At 33.6% G+C, this 21,122-nt stretch overlaps 2 protein-coding genes across 2 annotated transcripts; one reads left to right on the top strand and one right to left on the bottom strand.

The window, feature by feature from the left end:
* Positions 1-219: 219 nt before the first annotated feature.
* On the top strand, positions 220-1,779 carry LOC139842179 (uncharacterized). The gene is made up of 3 exons (XM_071832350.1): positions 220-736; positions 792-999; positions 1,068-1,779. Exons 1-3 carry the CDS (start codon positions 220-222, stop codon positions 1,777-1,779), a joined length of 1,437 nt encoding a protein of 478 aa, XP_071688451.1.
* A 17,916-nt stretch (positions 1,780-19,695) lies between these two features.
* On the bottom strand, positions 19,696-20,585 carry LOC139842178 (caffeoylshikimate esterase-like). The gene is made up of 2 exons (XM_071832349.1): positions 20,505-20,585; positions 19,696-20,112 (listed from the first exon to the last, which is right to left on the bottom strand). The coding sequence occupies exons 1-2, from the start codon at positions 20,583-20,585 to the stop codon at positions 19,696-19,698; spliced, it is 498 nt and encodes a 165-aa protein (XP_071688450.1).
* Between the last annotated feature and the right edge of the window lie 537 nt (positions 20,586-21,122).

The raw sequence follows: 21,122 nt of genomic DNA, 5'->3' as shown, positions 1-21,122 counted from the left end.
TGGTTATTTTTTTGCTTTGTATATTTTGAGATTATTGCAGGTTGCTTGGTTTTTATAAACCAAATTGCTTTGCTGGAGTCTTGTAAGTATATTTCTTCTTCTGGCAGCCATTGGTGCTGTTTGTGGGATTCTGTGTTTTTAGGCATATATAGGATTATTTGTTTCTTTTTGCTATCTGTTTCTATTTCTTATTTGCTATGTTGTTCTGTATCTTTCATGATGTCTGGTGATGATAGTTCTGCTATTACTGTTGTTAGTAAGATAGACTTTGGTGATCCTCTTTATTTGCATACTAGTGATACTACTGGTACACCTATTATTTCTGTTAAACTAAAAGGAACAGAAAATTATTCTATATGGAGTAGATCAATGATGTTAGCTTTATCAACTAAAAATAAAGTAGGATTTGTTGATGGAACTTGTATTAAAAATGCTGATAATCCTGTTCTTGCTAGTCAATGGGATAGGTGTAATTCTGTGGTTCTTTCTTGGATACTGGGGTCTATTTCTGAAGATCTTTATTCTGGTCAAATTTATTCTACTGTTGCATCTGTTGTATGGACTGAGCTTAAAGAAACTTATGATAAAGTGGATGGATCCATGATTTTTAATTTGCATTCAAAACTAAATTCTTTAAAACAAAATGGTATTTCTGTGTCTGATTATTATCATAATCTTAATTCTTTATTGAAACAATATGATGAGATGGTTAAAATTCCTGTATGTACATGTGCTGGTTTTACAAAATCATACAAAAAATTTAAGATTAAATCAATTTCTTATGGGACTAGATGATGATTTTATGCAAATAAGAAGCAATTTATTACTAAGAGATCCTCTTCCTGATGTTAAAGCTGCTTTTGCAGTAATATCTAGGGAAGAATCTCATAGGAAGATTGCTTCTAATAGCTTTTCAAATAAAAATCAAAACCATAACTCTGCTTTTGTGTCTCAAGTTGGAAATTCTGGATCCATTTCACTTATAATAACAAGTCTAAGGTAAATAGGGGTCCTAATCCTAATCTAAAATGTATAAAATGTAATAAGATTGGACATACTATTGATAGATGCTATGAGATTGTTGGCTACCCTTCACATTATAAGAAACCTGCAAATCAGTATAACAGATCTTTTAGTTCTAATAATTCTACTACTAATGTTTCATCTTCTGTTTCTGATAATTCTGATGCTACCACACCTTCATCCCTTTCTTCTCTTACAAATGAGCAAATGCTTAAACTTCTGAGTTTACTTAATGAACCTGCTGCACAGTCTTCTAATGCCTGTGCTAATATGGAAGGTAAAATTTACAATATGAACACTTATTTCAATGAAAACTTCAATAGATTCTTTAATTCACACTCTACAATTAATGATAATCAAGGTTGGATTATAGATTCAGGAGCAAACCAACATATGACTGTTTCAGAGAAAGAACTTGACAATATAATTGATATTTCTGATTTTAATCTTAAAGTTTCACATCCTAATGGGACTGAAGCACAAGTTAGGAAAATAGGAAACTTAAAGCTTACATCAAATATTATTTTATATGATGTGTTGGTTGTTCTTGGATACTGTGTGTCTTTGTTATCTGTTAGCAAATTGGTTCAAGATAATGAGTTATTTGTTGGTTTTGATAGACATAAGTGTTATATTCAGGATTTGATGTCAAGAAACACCCTGGGGACTGGTAGTTTGCATAGAGGTCTTTATTTGTTTGATAAAGGTGATAATTTGTGTTATAGTACTGCTATTTGTGATTCTGCTTTGTTATGACATTGTAGATTAGGTCATCCTTCAAGTCCAGTTTTATCAGTTTTAAAAGATAAATTAAAATTGAACAAAAATGATTTAGAAACTCCTTGTGAAATTTGTTTAAAATCCAAACAAATAAGAGATCCTTTTCCTCTAAGTGATCATAAAACAAAATCTTTGGGAGAAATCTTACATATGGACTTGTGGGGGCCTTATAGGGTGGTTAGTAGAGAAGGCTTTAGATTTTTCTTGACTATTGTTGATGATTTTACTAGAGCCACTTGGGTTTATATGTTAAAGACTAAATCTGATGTTGTGAATCATATTGAAAACCTTGTTAATTTGATATTAAATCAAATTAATAAAAAGGTTAAAATTATAAGAACTGATAATGGAACTGAATTTGTAAATTTTCAAATGGACAATCTGGTTAAGTCTAAAGGTATTATTCATCAAACCACCATTGCTTATAGTCCTCAACAAAATGGGGTGGGTGAAAAGAAACATAGACATCTTCTTAATGTAGCTAGATGTCTTATGTTTCAGGGGGGAATTCCTCTTAATTTTTGGTGTGAATGTATTTTAACTGCTACTTATTTGATCAACAGGACACCTTCAAAGATTCTGGCTGGCAAAACTCCTTTTAAAATGGTTCATGGTTTTGAACCAAACCTCTCTCATTTAAAGTCTTTTGGCTGTCTTGTGTTTTCTAAAATTTTGAATGAAAGTGACAAGTTTTCTTCTAAATCTGAAAAAGCAGTTTTTATTGGTTATTCTTCTGGAAAAAAAAGGATACAAATTATGGAGTATGGAAAGAAAAGTTGTATATTTTTCTAGAGATGTTAAATTTTTTGAAAATATTTTTCCTTTTAAGTTGTTAAGTTCAAAAACTTCTGAAAAAAGTGATTCTTTAAATAGTTTAAACTTTTTTGATATGTTTTATTCTGAAAATAATGCCAAAGATCTTTTAAGTCCCAATGATGAAGGGAGAAGATTGTCTGACCAAGGTCACCAGGTGGCAACCCATACAAATGATACTCATTCTGTAGGTGGAGGTAACCTAGGTACCTCAAGTGGTGACAATAGTCATGTACATGATATCCCTGACATGATATCCCTGAGGGCAATGATTCTAGTTCAAACATTTTTAATAATGATTTAAATGAGGTTGCCAGCACCAGAAAGTCTGAGAGAGTGTCTGTTTTACCAAGAAAGTTTGATGACTTTATTATTGAAGGAAAAGTTAAATATGGTTTGGAAAAAGTTGTTAACTATTCTAATCTTAGTGCTGAGAATTATTGTTTTACATCTAGTTTGAATAAATCTTTTGAGCCTAAAAGTTATGAGCAAGCTTCCAAAGATCCTAATTGGGTAAATGCTATGAATGAAGAAATGGAGGCCTTGTTTAGAAATAATACTTGGATTTTAGTTGATTTACCTTGTGATAGAAAACCTATAGGTTGTAGATGGATTTATAAAATTAAATATAGATCAACAGGAGAAATTGAAAGATATAAAGCTAGATTAGTTGTTAAAGGATATAGTCAAAGAGAAGGTGTTGACTATGAAGAAACTTTTTCTCCTGTATGGAAATTGTTACTGTTAGATGTTTATTAACTTTAGCAATTCAAAATAATTGGAAATTGTTTCAACTTGATATAAATAATGCTTTTTTATATGGTGATCTTCTTGAAGATGTTTATATGGAATTGCCACAAGGGTATTATGATTGTAATGAGACTAAAGTGTGCAAACTTACAAAATCTTTATATGGTCTTAAACAAGCTCCAAGGCAATGGAATGAAAAATTAACCTTAGCATTAAAAGAAAATGGTTTTGTTCAAAGCATAAGTGATTATTCTTTATTTGTTAAGAACACTGATTCTGTCTTTCTTGCTTTACTTATTTATGTGGATGATATTATAATCACAGGTAATAGTGAAAGTGAAGTAGAAAATTTTAAAACTTTTTTAAAATCTAAGTTTCTTATCAAAGATTTAGGAGAGTTAAAATATTTTTTAGGCATAGAAGTTTTAAAAACTGAAAATTGTTTATGTCTTTCTCAAAGAAAATATTGCATTGAATTATTAGATGAGTTTGGTCTTTTAGGTTGCAAACCTGTTGGTACTCCTTTAGAATCTAATGTTATTATTGCATCTGAACCAACAGATTCTGATCATCTTCTTAATAATATTACTGAATATCAAAAATTGATAGGAAAATTAATCTATCTTACCATGACTAGACCAGATATTTCTTTTATTGTTTCTTGCTTGAGTCAATTTATGCATAGTCCATTACAGTCTCATTTAAAGATTGTTAAGATACTTAAAGGCTTCACCTGGTAAGTGTAGTGACCCGAACTTTTACATGTTTATATATATTAATTGAGATTGATATTTACATGATTAAATATTTCCAACATGTTAAGCAATCAAACTTGTTAAGACTTGATTAATTGAATTATGTTTCATATAGACAATTGACCACCCAAGTTGACCGGTGATTCACGAACGTTAAAACTTGTAAAAACTATATGATGACATATATATGGATATATATATATATATATATATATATATATATATATATATATATATATATATATATATATAGTTAACATGATACTATGATAAGTAAACATATCATTAAGTATATTAACAATGAACTACATATGTAAAAACAAGACTACTAACTTAATGATTTTTAAACGAGACATATATGTAACGATTATCGTTGTAAAGACATTTAATGTATATATATCATATTAAGAGATATTCATACATGATAATATCATGATAATATAATAATTTAAAATCTCATTTGATATTATAAACATTGGGTTAACAACATTTAACAAGATCGTTAACCTAAAGGTTTCAAAACAACACTTACATTTAACGACTAACGATGACTTAACGACTCAGTTAAAATGTATATACATGTAGTGTTTTAATATGTATTTATACACTTTTTAAAGACTTCAATATACTTATCAAAATACTTCTACTTAACAAAAATGCTTACAATTACATCCTCGTTCAGTTTCATCAACAATTCTACTCGTATGCACCCGTATTCGTACTCGTACAATACACAGCTTTTAGATGTATGTACTATTGGTATATACACTCCAATAATTAGCTCTTAGCAGCCCATGTGAGTCACCTAACACATGTGGGAACCATCATTTGGCAACTAGCATGAAATATCTCATAAAATTACAAAAATATGAGTAATCATTCATGATTTATTTACATGAAAACAAAATTACATATCCTTTATATCTAATCCATACACCAACGACCAAAAATACCTACAAACACTTTCATTCTTCAATTTTCTTCATCTAATTGATCTCTCTCAAGTTCTATCTTCAAGTTCTAAGTGTTCTTCATAAATTCTACAAGTTCTAGTTACATAAAATCAAGAATACTTTCAAGTTTGCTAGCTCACTTCCAATCTTGTAAGGTGATCATCCAACCTCAAGAAATCTTTGTTTCTTACAGTAGGTTATCATTATAATATAAGGTAATAATCATATTCAAACTTTGGTTCAATTTCTATAACTATAACAATCTTATTTCAAGTGATGATCTTACTTGAACTTGTTTTCGTGTCATGATTCTGCTTCAAGAACTTCGAGCCATCCAAAGATCCGTTGAAGCTAGATCCATTTTTCTATTTTCCAGTAGGTTTATCCAAGGAACTTAAGGTAGTAATGATGTTCATAACATCATTCGATTCATACATATAAAGCTATCTTATTCGAAGGTTTAAACTTGTAATCACTAGAACATAGTTTAGTTAATTCTAAACTTGTTCGCAAACAAAAGTTAATCCTTCTAACTTGACTTTTAAAATCAACTAAACACATGTTCTATATCTATATGATATGCTAACTTAATGATTTAAAACCTGGAAACACGAAAAACACCGTAAAACCGGATTTACGCCGTCGTAGTAACACCGCGGGCTGTTTTGGGTTAGTTAATTAAAAACTATGATAAACTTTGATTTAAAAGTTGTTATTCTGAGAAAATGAGTTTTATTATGAACATGAAACTATATCCAAAAATTATGGTTAAACTCAAATTGGAAGTATGTTTTCTAAAATGGTCATCTAGACGTCGTTCTTTCGACTGAAATGACTACCTTTACAAAAACGACTTGTAACTTATTTTTCCGACTATAAACCTATACTTTTTCTGTTTAGATTCATAAAATAGAGTTCAATATGAAACCATAGCAATTTGATTCACTCAAAACGGATTTAAAATGAAGAAGTTATGGGTAAAACAAGATTGGATAATTTTTCTCATTTTAGCTACGTGAAAATTGGTAACAAATCTATTCCAACCATAACTTAATCAACTTGTATTGTATATTATGTAATCTTGAGATACCATAGACACGTATACAATGTTTCGACCTATCATGTCGACACATCTATATATATTTCGGAACAACCATAGACACTCTATATGTGAATGTTGGAGTTAGCTATACAGGGTTGAGGTTGATTCCAAAATATATATAGTTTGAGTTGTGATCAATACTGAGATACGTATACACTGGGTCGTGGATTGATTCAAGATAATATTTATCGATTTATTTCTGTACATCTAACTGTGGACAACTAGTTGTAGGTTACTAACGAGGACAGCTGACTTAATAAACTTAAAACATCAAAATATATTAAAAGTGTTGTAAATATATTTTGAACATACTTTGATATATATGTATATATTGTTATAGGTTCGTGAATCAACCAGTGGCCAAGTCTTACTTCCCGACGAAGTAAAAATCTGTGAAAGTGAGTTATAGTCCCACTTTTAAAATCTAATATTTTTGGGATGAGAATACATGCAGGTTTTATAAATGATTTACAAAATAGACACAAGTACGTGAAACTACATTCTATGGTTGAATTATCAAAATCGAATATGCCCATTTTTATTAAGTCTGGTAATTTAAGAATTAGGGAACAGACACCCTAATTGACGCGAATCCTAAAGATAGATCTATTGGGCCTAACAAACCCCATCCAAAGTACCGGATGCTTTAGTACTTCGAAATTTATATCATATCCGAAGGGTGTCCCGGAATGATGGGGATATTCTTATATATGCATCTTGTTAATGTCGGTTACCAGGTGTTCACCATATGAATGATTTTTATCTCTATGTATGGGATGTGTATTGAAATATGAAATCTTGTGGTCTATTATTATGATTTGATATATATAGGTTAAACCTATAACTCACCAACATTTTTGTTGACGTTTTAAGCATGTTTATTCTCAGGTGATTATTAAGAGCTTCCGCTGTCGCATACTTAAATAAGGACGAGATTTGGAGTCCATGCTTGTATGATATTGTGTAAAAACTGCATTCAAGAAACTTATTTTGTTGTAACATATTTGTATTGTAAACCATTATGTAATGGTCGTGTGTAAACATGATATTTTAGATTATCATTATTTGATAATCAACGTAAAGCTTTTTAAACCTTTATTGATGAAATAAAGGTTATGGTTTGTTTTAAAATGAATGCAGTCTTTGAAAAACGTCTCATATAGAGGTCAAAACCTCGCAACGAAATCAATTAATATGGAACGTTTTTAATCAATAAGAACGGGACATTTCAGTTGGTATCAGAGCGTTGGTCTTAGAGATCCAGAATTTTGCATTAGTGTGTCTTATCGAGTTTGTTAGGATGCATTAGTGAGTCTGGACTTCGACCGTGTTTACTTGAAAAATGATTGCTTAACAAATTTTGTTGGAAACTATATATTTTTAACATGTGAATATTATGTGATATATTAATCTCTTAACGCGTTTGATATTATGTGATAGATGTCTACCTCTAGAACAAGTCTCATTGACTCACCTAATAATAATGAAGAGTCGAATATAAATTGAAATGATTCGTGGACTGATTCACAAGTTCCCAAAGAGGAACCAGAAGAAGAGTCGGAACCGGAAGAAGAATCGGAACCGGAAGAAGAATCGGAACCGGATGAAGAAATAGAACCGGTGGGGGAAATAATAAAACGGTTAAGTAAAAGAAAATCCTCAACCAACCGACCAAGGTTAATTATGGTCAATGGTGTTTCCGCCAAGGAAGCAAAATATTGGGAGGATTACCAATTCTCCGATGAATCGGATTCCGACGAGAATTCCGACGATGTTATAGAAATTACCCCAACTGAATTTAAAAAAGCAAAAGAAAATAATAAGGGAAAGGGCATAAAAATAGAGAAATCTAATTCCAACCCCGATGAACTTTATATGTATCGTCAACCCCCGAAGTCCTTAGGTTGTAACAATGACCCGGGAACCTCTAAACCACCAGGTTTTTCTAAACCAATGTGGAAAATTATGGCTCGTATTAGGGGAACATCATATATCCCTAGAAACTTGGCAAAACGAACCAAAATCGAAGAAGAAGAAACAAGCGAGTCGGAATAAGATAGTTGTATTCGTGTGGTGTAATATATGTAATATAGTGTGCTTATGCTTTATGATATATGTAAAAATTGCTTGTATTAATAAGTATTTTTTTTATGAATCTAACTCTTGTCTATTTTACAGTATAAAAACACAAAATGGATAGGCAACCCAATATTTTAAGAGACCTACCCGGAGACATGATTGATGAAATCTTGTCTAGAGTCGGTCAGAATTCTTCGGCACAACTATTTAAGGCGAGATCAGTTTGTAAGACATTCGAAGAACGTTCCAAGAATGCCTTGGTTTATAAAAGGCTTTCGTTCGAAAGATGGGGGATATCACATTGGGAAATCCATAAGTTACGATGTGTTTACTTTGACGCATATATTGCGGGGAACCCAAATGCTATTTTACGCAATGGGTTAAGAAATTATTTTGACTCAATATATCCGAATATTGGACTTCGTGATTTAGAAAAAGCGGCTAACATGCAACATAAAGAAGCATGTTATACTTACGAATTAGTAATGTTCGCTTCTCACCAAAGTGAGAACGAGAACATCGGGCTACAACTATTAAACAAAACATTCCCACAAGTGACGGAGTCGGTAATTGGGGTAAGAAATGAGGTTTTTATATTGTTACGGGACTGTTGGACATTACGTAACCCTCGTCCGTTTGACGACGTTACAACACGTTGTCTTATCAACGGCCATAATGGTTATGTTCCACAAGACCAAGGATGGGAAGTAATCCTAGTAAAACCAGAATGCATGACTTGTTTCTGGACGTATGAATTACGTGTCTTTATTGCCTTTGCTGAACGACTTGTGTACTAGCTAGAATTATCTTCACAACCATCTTGTATCAAATTTATTGTGTGCTATATTTCATGCTATATGTAAAATAAGCGGTATTGTAAGTTTGTAAAATATTGGGTAAAAGTTTGAACGCGAAATATTATTATAATCAGTTTTTCATATAGAATTGTAGTAGTTAAATTGTATATTAGCTACTAAGTATGAACTTAACGGGTAGGTACTACCCGAATTTAAACTTATAAAATGCTAATATGAAGAAAAAGCTTTTATAAATAAGTTCATATTATGCTACGAAATACTATTAACTACTCTTAATATTCTGTATGATTAACTTGTTCCATTTGACTATTTTGAAGGAAATAGCACCGACTACTCGACACACCGTGAATATGAATGAAGAGGAATTCCGTACTTTTCTAGCTTCAAACATAGCCGCAGTACAGGCTGCGCTACATACCAACAATAACCTTGGATCTAGCAGTACAGGAAATCGTGTAGGATGCACCTACAAAGAATTCACTGCCTGCAAACCTTTAGAATTTGATGGAACCGAAGGACCGATCGGATTGAAACGGTGGACCGAGAAGGTCGAATCGGTGTTTGCCATAAGTAAGTGTACTGAAGAGGACAAAGTGAAGTACGCTACGCATACCTTCACAGGTTCTGCGTTAACATGGTGGAATACCTATCTAGAGCAAGTGGGACAAGACGATGCGTACGCACTACCGTGGTCAGCATTCAAGCACTTGATGAACGAGAAGTACCGTCCCAGAACCGAGGTCAATAAGCTCAAGACAGAACTTAGAGGGTTACGAACCCAAGGATTTGATATTACCACGTACGAAAGACGATTCACAGAATTGTGCCTATTGTGTCCGGGAGCATTCGAAGATGAGGAAGAGAAGATCGACGCGTTTGTGAAAGGATTACCGGAAAGAATCCAAGAAGATATAAGTTCACACGAGCCCGCCTCCATACAACAAGCATGTAGAATGGCTCACAAACTAGTGAACCAGATTGAAGAAAGAATTAAAGAACAGACTGCTGAAGAGGCCAATGTGAAGCAAGTCAAAAGAAAGTGGGAGGAAAACGGTGATAAGAATCACCAATACAACAACAACAGTAATTACAACAATAATCGCAACAATTATCCCAACAATCGCAGCATCAATCGCAACTACAACAAACGGCCCAACAACAACAACAACAATAACAACAGCAACTACAATAATCATCCCAACAACAATAATAACCGCAACAACAACAACAACAATCAGAAGCAGCTATGCCAAAGGTGTGAAAAGTATCACTCGGGGTTCTGCACCAAATTTTGCAACAGGTGTAAAAGAAATGGTCATAGCGCGGTGAAGTGTGAGGTCTACGGACCAGGGGTTAATAGAACGAAAGGAACAAATGGTGTCGGAACGAGTAATGGCGGAGCAAGTAGTGTCGGAGCAAGTTATGCCAATGTAGTTTGTTATAAATATGGAAAACCGGGCCACATTATTAGAAATTTCCCGAACCAGGAGAACACGAATGGACAAGGCCGCGGAAGAGTTTTCAATATTAATGCGGCAGAGGCACAGGAAGACCCGGAGCTTGTTACGGGTACGTTTCTTATTGACAATAAATCTGCTTACGTTTTATTTGATTAGGGTGCGGATAGAAGCTATATGAGTAGAGATTTTTGTGCTAAATTAAGTTGTCCATTGACGCCTTTGGATAGTAAATTTTTACTCGAATTAGCAAATGGTAAATTAATTTCAGCAGATAATATATGTCGGAATCGAGAAATTAAACTGGTTAGCGAAATATTTAAGATTGATTTGATACCAGTAGAGTTAGGGAGTTTTGATGTGATAATCGGTATGGACTGGTTGAAAGAAGTGAAAGCAGAGATCGTTTGTTACAAAAATGCAATTCGCATTATACGAGAAAAAGGAAAACCCTTAATGGTGTACGGAGAAAAGGGCAACACGAAGCTACATCTTATTAGTAATTTGAAGGCACAAAAACTAATAAGAAAAGGTTGCTATGCTGTTCTAGCACACGTCGAGAAAGTACAAACTGAAGAAAAGAGCATCAATGATGTTCCCATTGCAAAAGAATTTCCCGATGTATTTCCGAAAGAATTACCGGGATTACCCCCACATCGATCCGTTGAATTTCAAATAGATCTTGTACCAGGAGCTGCACCAATAGCTCGTGCTCCTTACAGACTCGCACCCAGCGAGATGAAAGAACTGTAAAGCCAATTACAAGAACTTTTAGAGCGTGGTTTCATTCGACCAAGCACATCACCGTGGGGAGCTCCTGTTTTGTTTGTCAAGAAGAAAGATGGTACTTTCAGGTTGTGTATCGACTACCGAGAGTTGAACAAACTTACCATCAAGAACCGCTACCCACTACCGAGAATCGATGACTTATTTGATCAACTACAAGGCTCATCTGTTTATTCAAAGATTGACTTACGTTTCAGGTATCATCAAATGCGGGTGAAAGAAGATGATATTCCAAAGACTGCTTTCAGAACACGTTACGGTCATTACGAGTTTATGGTCATGCCGTTTGGTTTAACTAATGCACCAGCTGTGTTCATGGACCTTATGAACCGAGTGTGTGGACCATACCTTGACAAGTTTGTCATTGTTTTCATTGATGACATACTTATTTACTCAAAGAATGACCAAGAACACGGTGAACATTTGAGAAAGGTGTTAGAAGTATTGAGGAAGGAAGAATTGTACGCTAAGTTTTCAAAGTGTGCATTTTGGTTGGAAGAAGTTCAATTCCTCGGTCACATAGTGAACAAAGAAGGTATTAAGGTGGATCCGGCAAAGATAGAAACTGTTGAAAAGTGGGAAACCCCGAAAACTCCGAAACACATACGCCAATTTTTAGGACTAGCTGGTTACTACAGAAGGTTCATCCAAGACTTTTCCAGAATAGCAAAACCCTTGACTGCATTAACGCATAAAGGGAAGAAATTTGAATGGAATGATGAACAAGAGAAATCGTTTCAGTTATTGAAGAAAAAGCTAACTACGACACCTATATTGTCATTGCCTGAAGGGAATGATGATTTTGTGATTTATTGTGACGCATCAAAGCAAGGTCTCGGTTGTGTATTAATGCAACGAACGAAGGTGATTGCTTATGCGTCTAGACAATTGAAGATTCACGAACAAAATTATACAACACATGATTTGGAATTAGGCGCGGTTGTTTTTGCATTAAAGACTTGGAGGCACTACTTATATGGGGTCAAAAGTATTATATATACCGACCACAAAAGTCTTCAACACATATTTAGTCAGAAACAACTGAATATGAGGCAGCGTAGGTGGATTGAATTATTGAATGATTACGACTTTGAGATTCGTTACCACCCGGGGAAGGCAAATGTGGTAGCCGATGCCTTGAGCAGGAAGGACAGAGAACCCATTCGAGTAAAATCTATGAATATAATGATTCATAATAACCTTACTACTCAAATAAAGGAGGCGCAACAAGGAGTTTTAAAAGAGGGAAATTTAAAGGATGAAATACCCAAAGGATCGGAGAAGCATCTTAATATTCGGGAAGATGGAACCCGGTATAGGGCTGAAAGGATTTGGGTACCAAAATTTGGAGATATGAGAGAAATGGTACTTAGAGAAGCTCATAAAACTAGATACTCAATACATCCTGGAACGGGGAAGATGTACAAGGATCGCAAGAAACATTTTTGGTGGCCGGGTATGAAAGTCGATGTTGCTAAATACGTAGGAGAATGTTTGACGTGTTCTAAGGTCAAAGCTGAGCATCAAAAACCATCAGGTCTACTTCAACAACCCGAAATCCCGGAATGGAAATGGGAAAACATTACCATGGATTTCATCACTAAATTGCCAAGGACTGCAAGTGGTTTTGATACTATTTGGGTAATAGTTGATCGTCTCACCAAATCAGCACACTTCCTGCCAATAAGAGAAGATGACAAGATGGAGAAGTTAGCACGACTGTATTTGAAGGAAGTCATCTCCAGACATGGAATACCAATCTCTATTATCTCTGATAGGGATGGCAGATTTATTTCAAGATTCTGGCAGACATTACAGCAAGCATTAGGAACTCGTCTAGACATGAGTACTACCTATCATCCACAAACTGATGGGCAGAGCGAAAGGACGATACAAACGCTTGAAGACATGCTACGAGCATGTGTTATTGATTTCGGAAACAGTTGGGATCGACATCTACCGTTAGCAGAATTTTCCTACAACAACAGCTACCATTCAAGCATTGAGATGGCGCCGTTTGAAGCACTTTATGGTAGAAAGTGCAGGTCTCCGATTTGTTGGAGTGAAGTGGGGGATAGACAGATTACGGGTCCGGAGATTATACAAGAAACTACCGAGAAGATCATCCAAATTCAACAACGGTTGAAAACCGCCCAAAGTCGACAAAAGAGCTACGCTGACATTAAAAGAAAAGATATAGAATTTGAAATTGGAGAGATGGTCATGCTTAAAGTTGCACCTTGGAAAGGCGTTGTTCGATTTGGTAAACGAGGGAAATTAAATCCAAGGTATATTGGACCATTCAAGATTATTGATCGTGTCGGACCAGTAGCTTACCGACTTGAGTTACCTCAACAACTCGCAGCTGTACATAACACTTTCCACCTCTCGAATTTGAAGAAATGTTTTGCTAAAGAAGATCTCACTATTTCATTAGATGAAATCCAAATCAACGAAAAACTCCAATTCATCGAAGAACCTGTCGAAATAATGGATCGTGAGGTTAAAAGACTTAAGCAAAATAAGATACCAATTGTTAAGGTTCGATGGAATGCTCGTAGAGGACCCGAGTTCAAATGGGAGCGTGAAGATCAGATGAAGAAGAAATACCCGCATCTATTTCCAGAAGATTCTTCAACACCTTCAACAGCTTAAAATTTCGGGACGAAATTTATTTAACGGGTAGGTACTGTAGTGACCCGAACTTTTCCATGTTTATATATATTAATTGAGATTGATATTTACATGATTAAATGTTTCTAACATGTTAAGCAATCAAACTTGTTAAGACTTGATTAATTGAATTATGTTTCATATAGACAATTGACCACCCAAGTTGACCGGTGATTCACGAACGTTAAAACTTGTAAAAACTATATGATGACATATATATGGATATATATATATATAGTTAACATGATACTATGATAAGTAAACATATCATTAAGTATATTAACAATGAACTACATATGTAAAAACAAGACTACTAACTTAATGATTTTTAAACGAGACATATATGTAACGATTATCGTTGTAAAGACATTTAATGTATATATATCATATTAAGAGATATTCATACATGATAATATCATGATAATATAATAATTTAAAATCTCATTTGATATTATAAACATTGGGTTAACAACATTTAACAAGATCGTTAACCTAAAGGTTTCAAAACAACACTTACATGTAACGACTAACGATGACTTAACGACTCAGTTAAAATGTATATACATGTAGTGTTTTAATATGTATTTATACACTTTTTAAAGACTTCAATATACTTATCAAAATACTTCTACTTAACAAAAATGCTTACAATTACATCCTCGTTCAGTTTCATCAATAATTCTACTCGTATGCACCCGTATTCGTACTCGTACAATACACAACTTTTATATGTATGTACTATTGGTATATACACTCCAATGATTAGCTCTTAGCAGCCCATGTGAGTCACCTAACACATGTGGGAACCATCATTTGGCAACTAGCATGAAATATCTCATAAAATTACAAAAATATGAGTAATCATTCATGACTTATTTACATGAAAACAAAATTACATATCCTTTATATCTAATCCATACACCAACAACCAAAAACACCTACAAACACTTTCATTCTTTAATTTTCTTCATCTAATTGATCTCTCTCAAGTTCTATCTTCAAGTTCTAAGTGTTCTTCATAAATTCTACAAGTTCTAGTTACATAAAATCAAGAATACTTTCAAGTTTGCTAGCTCACTTCCAATCTTGTAAGGTGATCATCCAACCTCAAGAAATCTTTGTTTCTTACAGTAGGTTATCATTCTAATACAAGGTAATAATCATATTCAAACTTTGGTTCAATTTCTATAACTATAACAATCTTATTTCAAGTGATGATCTTACTTGAACTTGTTTTCGTGTCATGATTCTGCTTCAAGAACTTCGAGCCATCCAAGGATACGTTGAAGCTAGATCCATTTTTCTATTTTTCAGTAGGTTTATCCAAGGAACTTAAGGTAGTAATGATGTTCATAACATCATTCGATTCATACATATAAAGCTATCTTATTCGAAGGTTTAAACTTGTAATCACTAGAACATAGTTTAGTTAATTCTAAACTTGTTCGCAAACAAAAGTTAATCCTTCTAACTTGACTTTTAAAATTAACTAAACACATGTTCTATATCTATATGATATGCTAACTTAATGATTTAAAACCTGGAAACACGAAAAACACCGTAAAACCGGATTTACGCCGTCGTAGTAACACCGCGGGCTGTTTTGAGTTAGTTAATTAAAAACTATGATAAACTTTGATTTAAAAGTTGTTATTCTGAGAAAATGAGTTTTATTATGAACATGAAACTATATCCAAAAATTATGGTTAAACTCAAAGTGGAAGTATGTTTTCTAAAATGGTCATCTAGACGTCGTTCTTTCGACTGAAATGACTACCTTTACAAAAACAACTTGTAACTTATTTTTCCGACTATAAACCTATACTTTTTCTGTTTAGATTCATAAAATAGAGTTCAATATGAAACCATAGCAATTTGATTCACTCAAAACGGATTTAAAATGAAGAAGTTATGGGTAAAACAAGATTGGATAATTTTTCTCATTTTAGCTACGTGAAAATTGGTAACAAATCTATTCCAACCATAACTTAATCAACTTGTATTGTATATTATGTAATCTTGAGATACCATAGACACGTATACAATGTTTCGACCTATCATGTCGACACATCTATATATATTTCGGAACAACCATAGACACTCTATATGTGAATGTTGGAGTTAGCTATACAGGGTTGAGGTTGATTCCAAAATATATATAGTTTGAGTTGTGATCAATACTGAGATACGTATACACTGGGTCGTGGATTGATTCAAGATAATATTTATCGATTTATTTCTGTACATCTAACTGTGGACAACTAGTTGTAGGTTACTAACGAGGACAGCCGACTTAATAAACTTAAAACATCAAAATATATTAAAAGTGTTGTAAATATATTTTGAACATACTTTGATATATATGTATATATTGTTATAGGTTCGTGAATCAACCAGTGGCCAAGTCTTACTTCCCGACGAAGTAAAAATCTGTGAAAGTGAGTTATAGTCCCACTTTTAAAATCTAATATTTTTGGGATGAGAATACATGCAGGTTTTATAAATGATTTACAAAATAGATACAAGTACGTGAAACTACATTCTATGGTTGAATTATCGAAATCGAATATGCCCCTTTTTATTAAGTCTGGTAATCTAAGAATTAGGGAACAGACACCCTAATTGACGCGAATCCTAAAGATAGATCTATTGGGCCTAACAAACCCCATCCAAAGTACCGGATGCTTTAGTACTTCGAAATTTATATCATATCCGAAGGGTGTCCCGGAATGATGGGGATATTCTTATATATGCATCTTGTTAATGTCGGTTACCAGGTGTTCACCATATGAATGATTTTTATCTCTATGTATGGGATGTGTATTGAAATATGAAATCTTGTGGTCTATTATTATGATTTGATATATATAGGTTAAACCTATAACTCACCAACATTTTTGTTGACGTTTTAAGCATGTTTATTCTCAGGTGATTATTAAGAGCTTTCGCTGTCGCATACTTAAATAAGGACGAGATTTGGAGTCCATGCTTGTATGATATTGTGTAAAAACTGCATTCAAGAAACTTATTTTGTTGTAACATATTTGTATTGTAAACCATTATGTAATGGTCGTGTGTAAACAGGATATTTTAGATTATCATTATTTGATAATCTACGTAAAGCTTTTTAAACCTTTATTGATGAAATAAAGGTTATGGTTTGTTTTAAAATGAATGCAGTCTTTGAAAAACGTCTCATATAGAGGTCAAAACCTCGCAACGAAATCAATTAATATGGAACGTTTTTAATCAATAAGAACGGGACATTTCAGTAAGGGTGTTCTTCTTTCAAGATCAGATGATTTATCATTATCAGCTTATGTAGATGCTGACTGGGGTAAGTGCATTACTGATAGGAAATCTGTTACAGGTTTTGCTATTTATTTTTCTGATTCCTTAATTTCTTGGAAAAGTAAAAAACAAGCTACTGTATCCAGATCTTCTACAGAATCTGAATAGAGAGCTATGGCATCTGCAACTGCAGAAATTTTGTGGATTATTAATGTTCTAACTGATCTTAATGTTAAAAATTTGTTACCTGTTAGATTATTTTGTGACAATAGGTCTGCAATTCAACTTGCAGCCAATCCAGTTTTTCATGAAAGGTCAAAACATTTTGAGATAGACTTACATCTTGTAAGGAACAAATGCACTTCTGGAGTCATTGAAATTTATGACATTAACACAAATGATCAAATTGCAGATATCTTTACAAAAGGGTTAAGCATTAAACAACACAATTTCTTTTGTGATAAATTGAAACTTGTAAACATGTTCCATGCTTAGATTAAGGGAGGGTGTTAAAATATAATCTAGCATGGATCATATAGCTTGGATTTTATCTCATTGTGTTGGTGTTTTGTAGATTCACATCTTGTGAAGATTTTGTTTTAAGAAGATTTGTGCTGTCATTTTCTATGGGGTGGTTAATGCTGCTTGGATGTAAGTTGAGGGACTAAAAGTGTGAAGTTTTATACTTGGGGACCAAGTTGCAAGGCTGGAAGCTTTAATTTATATATACCCGTTTTTTATTTATTTTAATTCATCACTCTCATATTATCATCATCATATTCATATTCTTCTAGGGTTTCATATTTTCTTCTGTATTCGATTCTTAAATCTTGAATTCATTGTTCAAGATTAGCATAGACACTTTGGTGTTCGTATTGTGAGTATTGAGAGTGTTCATCTGTATTTCAATTGTGATTGAATACAATTGTTCTTGATTTTGGATTGATATTCTGTTGATTAATATAAGAGTTAATTACACCGATGGTCCCTGTGGTCTTGGTTAAATTACGTCGCTAGTCCCTAACTCTTAAAAATTATATACTTCGTCCCTGTGGTTTTGAGTCCAAACGGCGGTGGTCCCTGTGATCTTAGTTGAATTACGTCGCTAGTCTCTAACTCTTGAAAATTATATGCTCCGTCCTTGTGGTTTTAAGTCCAAACGGCGGTGATCCATGATGAATAAAAGTTTTGCTTACATTGTCCGATTGTTTTTACAATAAAGAGACAACTATAAAGTTCTGAGGGTTTTTTTTAAACACATTGCATTATTAATAATACACACACAAATAGGAAGCATTATTTGTCATTAGGGGCCGGGGCCTGTGATGGATTAAAGTTTTGTCTACATTGTCAGATTGTTTACGATGAAGAGACACCTTGAGATTTCTGAGGCCTTTTTGAACGTATATGCATCTTGTTTTGAATAGTCTAAAAACTCTACCTTTATGGTCTAATTGTGTACTATGAAGAGTTTTTCAAGTTCTTTTTGGATACAGTAAACTCTACAGTCTTTGGGGATTTTATTTGATGGTTTGTTAACCCTTATCACTAAAGCATTGTGTTCATCGAATTATAGGAAATGTTTATTGTTGCACATTTTCATTCAGCGCATAGTTAATTCATTACATAATTAAGGGTTAGGGACTAGCGACGTAATTTAACCAAGACCACAGGGACCACCTCCATTTGGACTTAAAACTACAGGGACGTAGCATATAATTTTTAAGAGTTAGGGACTAGAGACGTAATTTAACCAAGATCACAGGGACTATCGGTGTAATTAACTCTTAATATAATTGTTACTCTGATTTTATCAGTAGCTTTCAAAATTCTACCATATGTTTAGGAGTCACATCAGCAATTTTTATTTTTTATTGACCCAAATTTTGAAAGAACAGGGACTAATCAACATATACTATATGTAGTTATCAAGCACCAAGGATCCAAATTCAAACCCATAGACATATCTATAGTTTCTATTAAAATTCTATAATAATGATGTCATTATTAGATTAATTCTTTTGTTAAGAAAAAATTAAAAAGAAAAAGAAAAAAATATAAGCCCTTAAGGTGATGTCATTAATCTAATTAATAACTAATTAAATTAAATCTACTTATTTATTTATTTCATGTTTTTTGAGAAAAAAAATCCACTCTCATTCATTATTAATTATTATTATATTATTATTCAAATTTAAATATTAGTTCTCTTTATGAAATTAATTACGTTATATATGTATGCGAAATATACGTCTCAATATAAGGTTTTATGTAGACTTTTATAAAAACATTAATCATTACGTCTCAACATATACTTTATGTAGTTATCGGATCCAAATTCAAACCCATAGACATATAAATACATATAAATCCTTTCAACAAACCACTAAAATCATTACCTAATATTTAATATTCCTAATAATGATAGCCACTTAGCTTCATCTCCATCCAATCGATAATATCTTGCCCGATTTCTTCACGCTCGGGTTCAAAGAGAAGATCGTGCAAGAACCCCTCATAGAGCTTTATGTGCTTGTACTTTGAAGCAGCCTGATTGTACAAGTCCTGAGAAGCAAGTGGATCGGTCACTTTATCAGCACTTCCATAGAGAATGAAGAAGGGTACGGTCACAGATTTGAAGTTACGCATCAAGTGTGAGGAGATACGAAGAATTTCATGGCCCGTTCGGATTCTCATGGGCCCGGTGTATACTAACGGGTCGGTGTATTTGGCTATGAGAGCAGCCGGGTCTCTTGAGACTGGAATACCCCTTTTGTTGGCACCTTTGAATTGGGATTTGGGGGCAACAAGTGAAAATAAGGGAGCTACAGCCTGCAACAAAACATAGGATAAAAGTATGTATTATGTGAAACGGAATTTGCAGCATTCTGTATCTTAATAAGAAAAAGGTCGATGTAAACTACAATATGAATTTGTAGAAATAATCAAAAACATACTAGGGTGGTTGTTCATATAATCATAATCATATTATTCAATGTAAATGTAAATGCATATACGTTTTCATATTCATATATTAAGGAGGAAAAGTTAATATACGGTTGTCATGAACCTAAGCTTAGGTATAGAATCATATCAAAATTAGATTATTTTCATAATCATAATCATGAAAATTGTCATACATCCTTAGTTTTGTCATTTACCATCAACATTAGTAGTTTCTTTCAAAGCTTTGTTATATTTGGTATAAGTTAATTAATACCAACAAGTGTTGTATACAATGTGATAACTAACCACTCAGGCATAACCCAGTGGCCACTGAGTTCAGGATGAAGCAGGAGACCCATGTTCGAATCTTGGTAACGCCCATGATCGAATTAATTGGACGGTTGACTAGAGGGGGTGTCAATGTGCGCAATTCACCCGGTTACGGGTCTCGTCGCTCGGGGATTTTACTCGTTAGTGGGGACCCATTTTGGTTGTCACTGGAGAGGTTTCCTCTGCGAACCCAAAAAATACAATGTGATAAGTACAAAATAACCGCACAAATCTTCCAATCCTTTTGGCACATCTGATAATGATCATGAGGAGGATTTGGTACTTGAAGTTGCTAAGGGCTATACTGAGGATAACCCACTATACGTAACTCCACTTCAAGTTATAATTGTGTCTGAGTTTTTAGCTATGCAGGATCGCCTTAATCACTCTAAAGTTTATGATGATTTAGAAGAAGGGGAGATCCCTCCGGATCTAACCACGACTGAACAGGAATTGATGGAGCGTCTAGAGCGAGAAGCTAAGGAATCTGCTGACGCTGCATCAAAAGCCTCGACAGAAGCCTCGACTTCAGAGGCACATAAGTTTGATGAGGATTTAAGTGATTC

The sequence above is a fragment of the Rutidosis leptorrhynchoides genome, chromosome 4, assembly GCF_046630445.1.
Source record: "Rutidosis leptorrhynchoides isolate AG116_Rl617_1_P2 chromosome 4, CSIRO_AGI_Rlap_v1, whole genome shotgun sequence".
Classification (NCBI taxonomy): Eukaryota; Viridiplantae; Streptophyta; class Magnoliopsida; order Asterales; family Asteraceae; genus Rutidosis; species Rutidosis leptorrhynchoides.
The sequence above is the reverse complement of the archived record's forward strand: the minus strand, read 5'-3'. Positions and strand labels throughout refer to the sequence as shown.

Excerpts from the sequence above, each read along its gene's own strand:
- LOC139842179 (XM_071832350.1), top strand. The coding sequence starts at position 220 with ATGTCTGGTGATGATAGTTCTGCTATTACTGTTGTTAGTAAGATAGAC. Across the intron at positions 737-791 it reads TCCTGTATGTACATGTGCTG|ATGATGATTTTATGCAAATA; the intron begins GTTTTACAAAAT and ends TTATGGGACTAG. Across the intron at positions 1,000-1,067 it reads CTTATAATAACAAGTCTAAG|ATGCTATGAGATTGTTGGCT; the intron begins GTAAATAGGGGT and ends TACTATTGATAG.
- LOC139842178 (XM_071832349.1), bottom strand. The coding sequence starts at position 20,585 with ATGGGTCTCCTGCTTCATCCTGAACTCAGTGGCCACTGGGTTATGCCT. Across the intron at positions 20,113-20,504 it reads TCACATTGTATACAACACTT|GCTGTAGCTCCCTTATTTTC; the intron begins GTTGGTATTAAT and ends GTTTTGTTGCAG.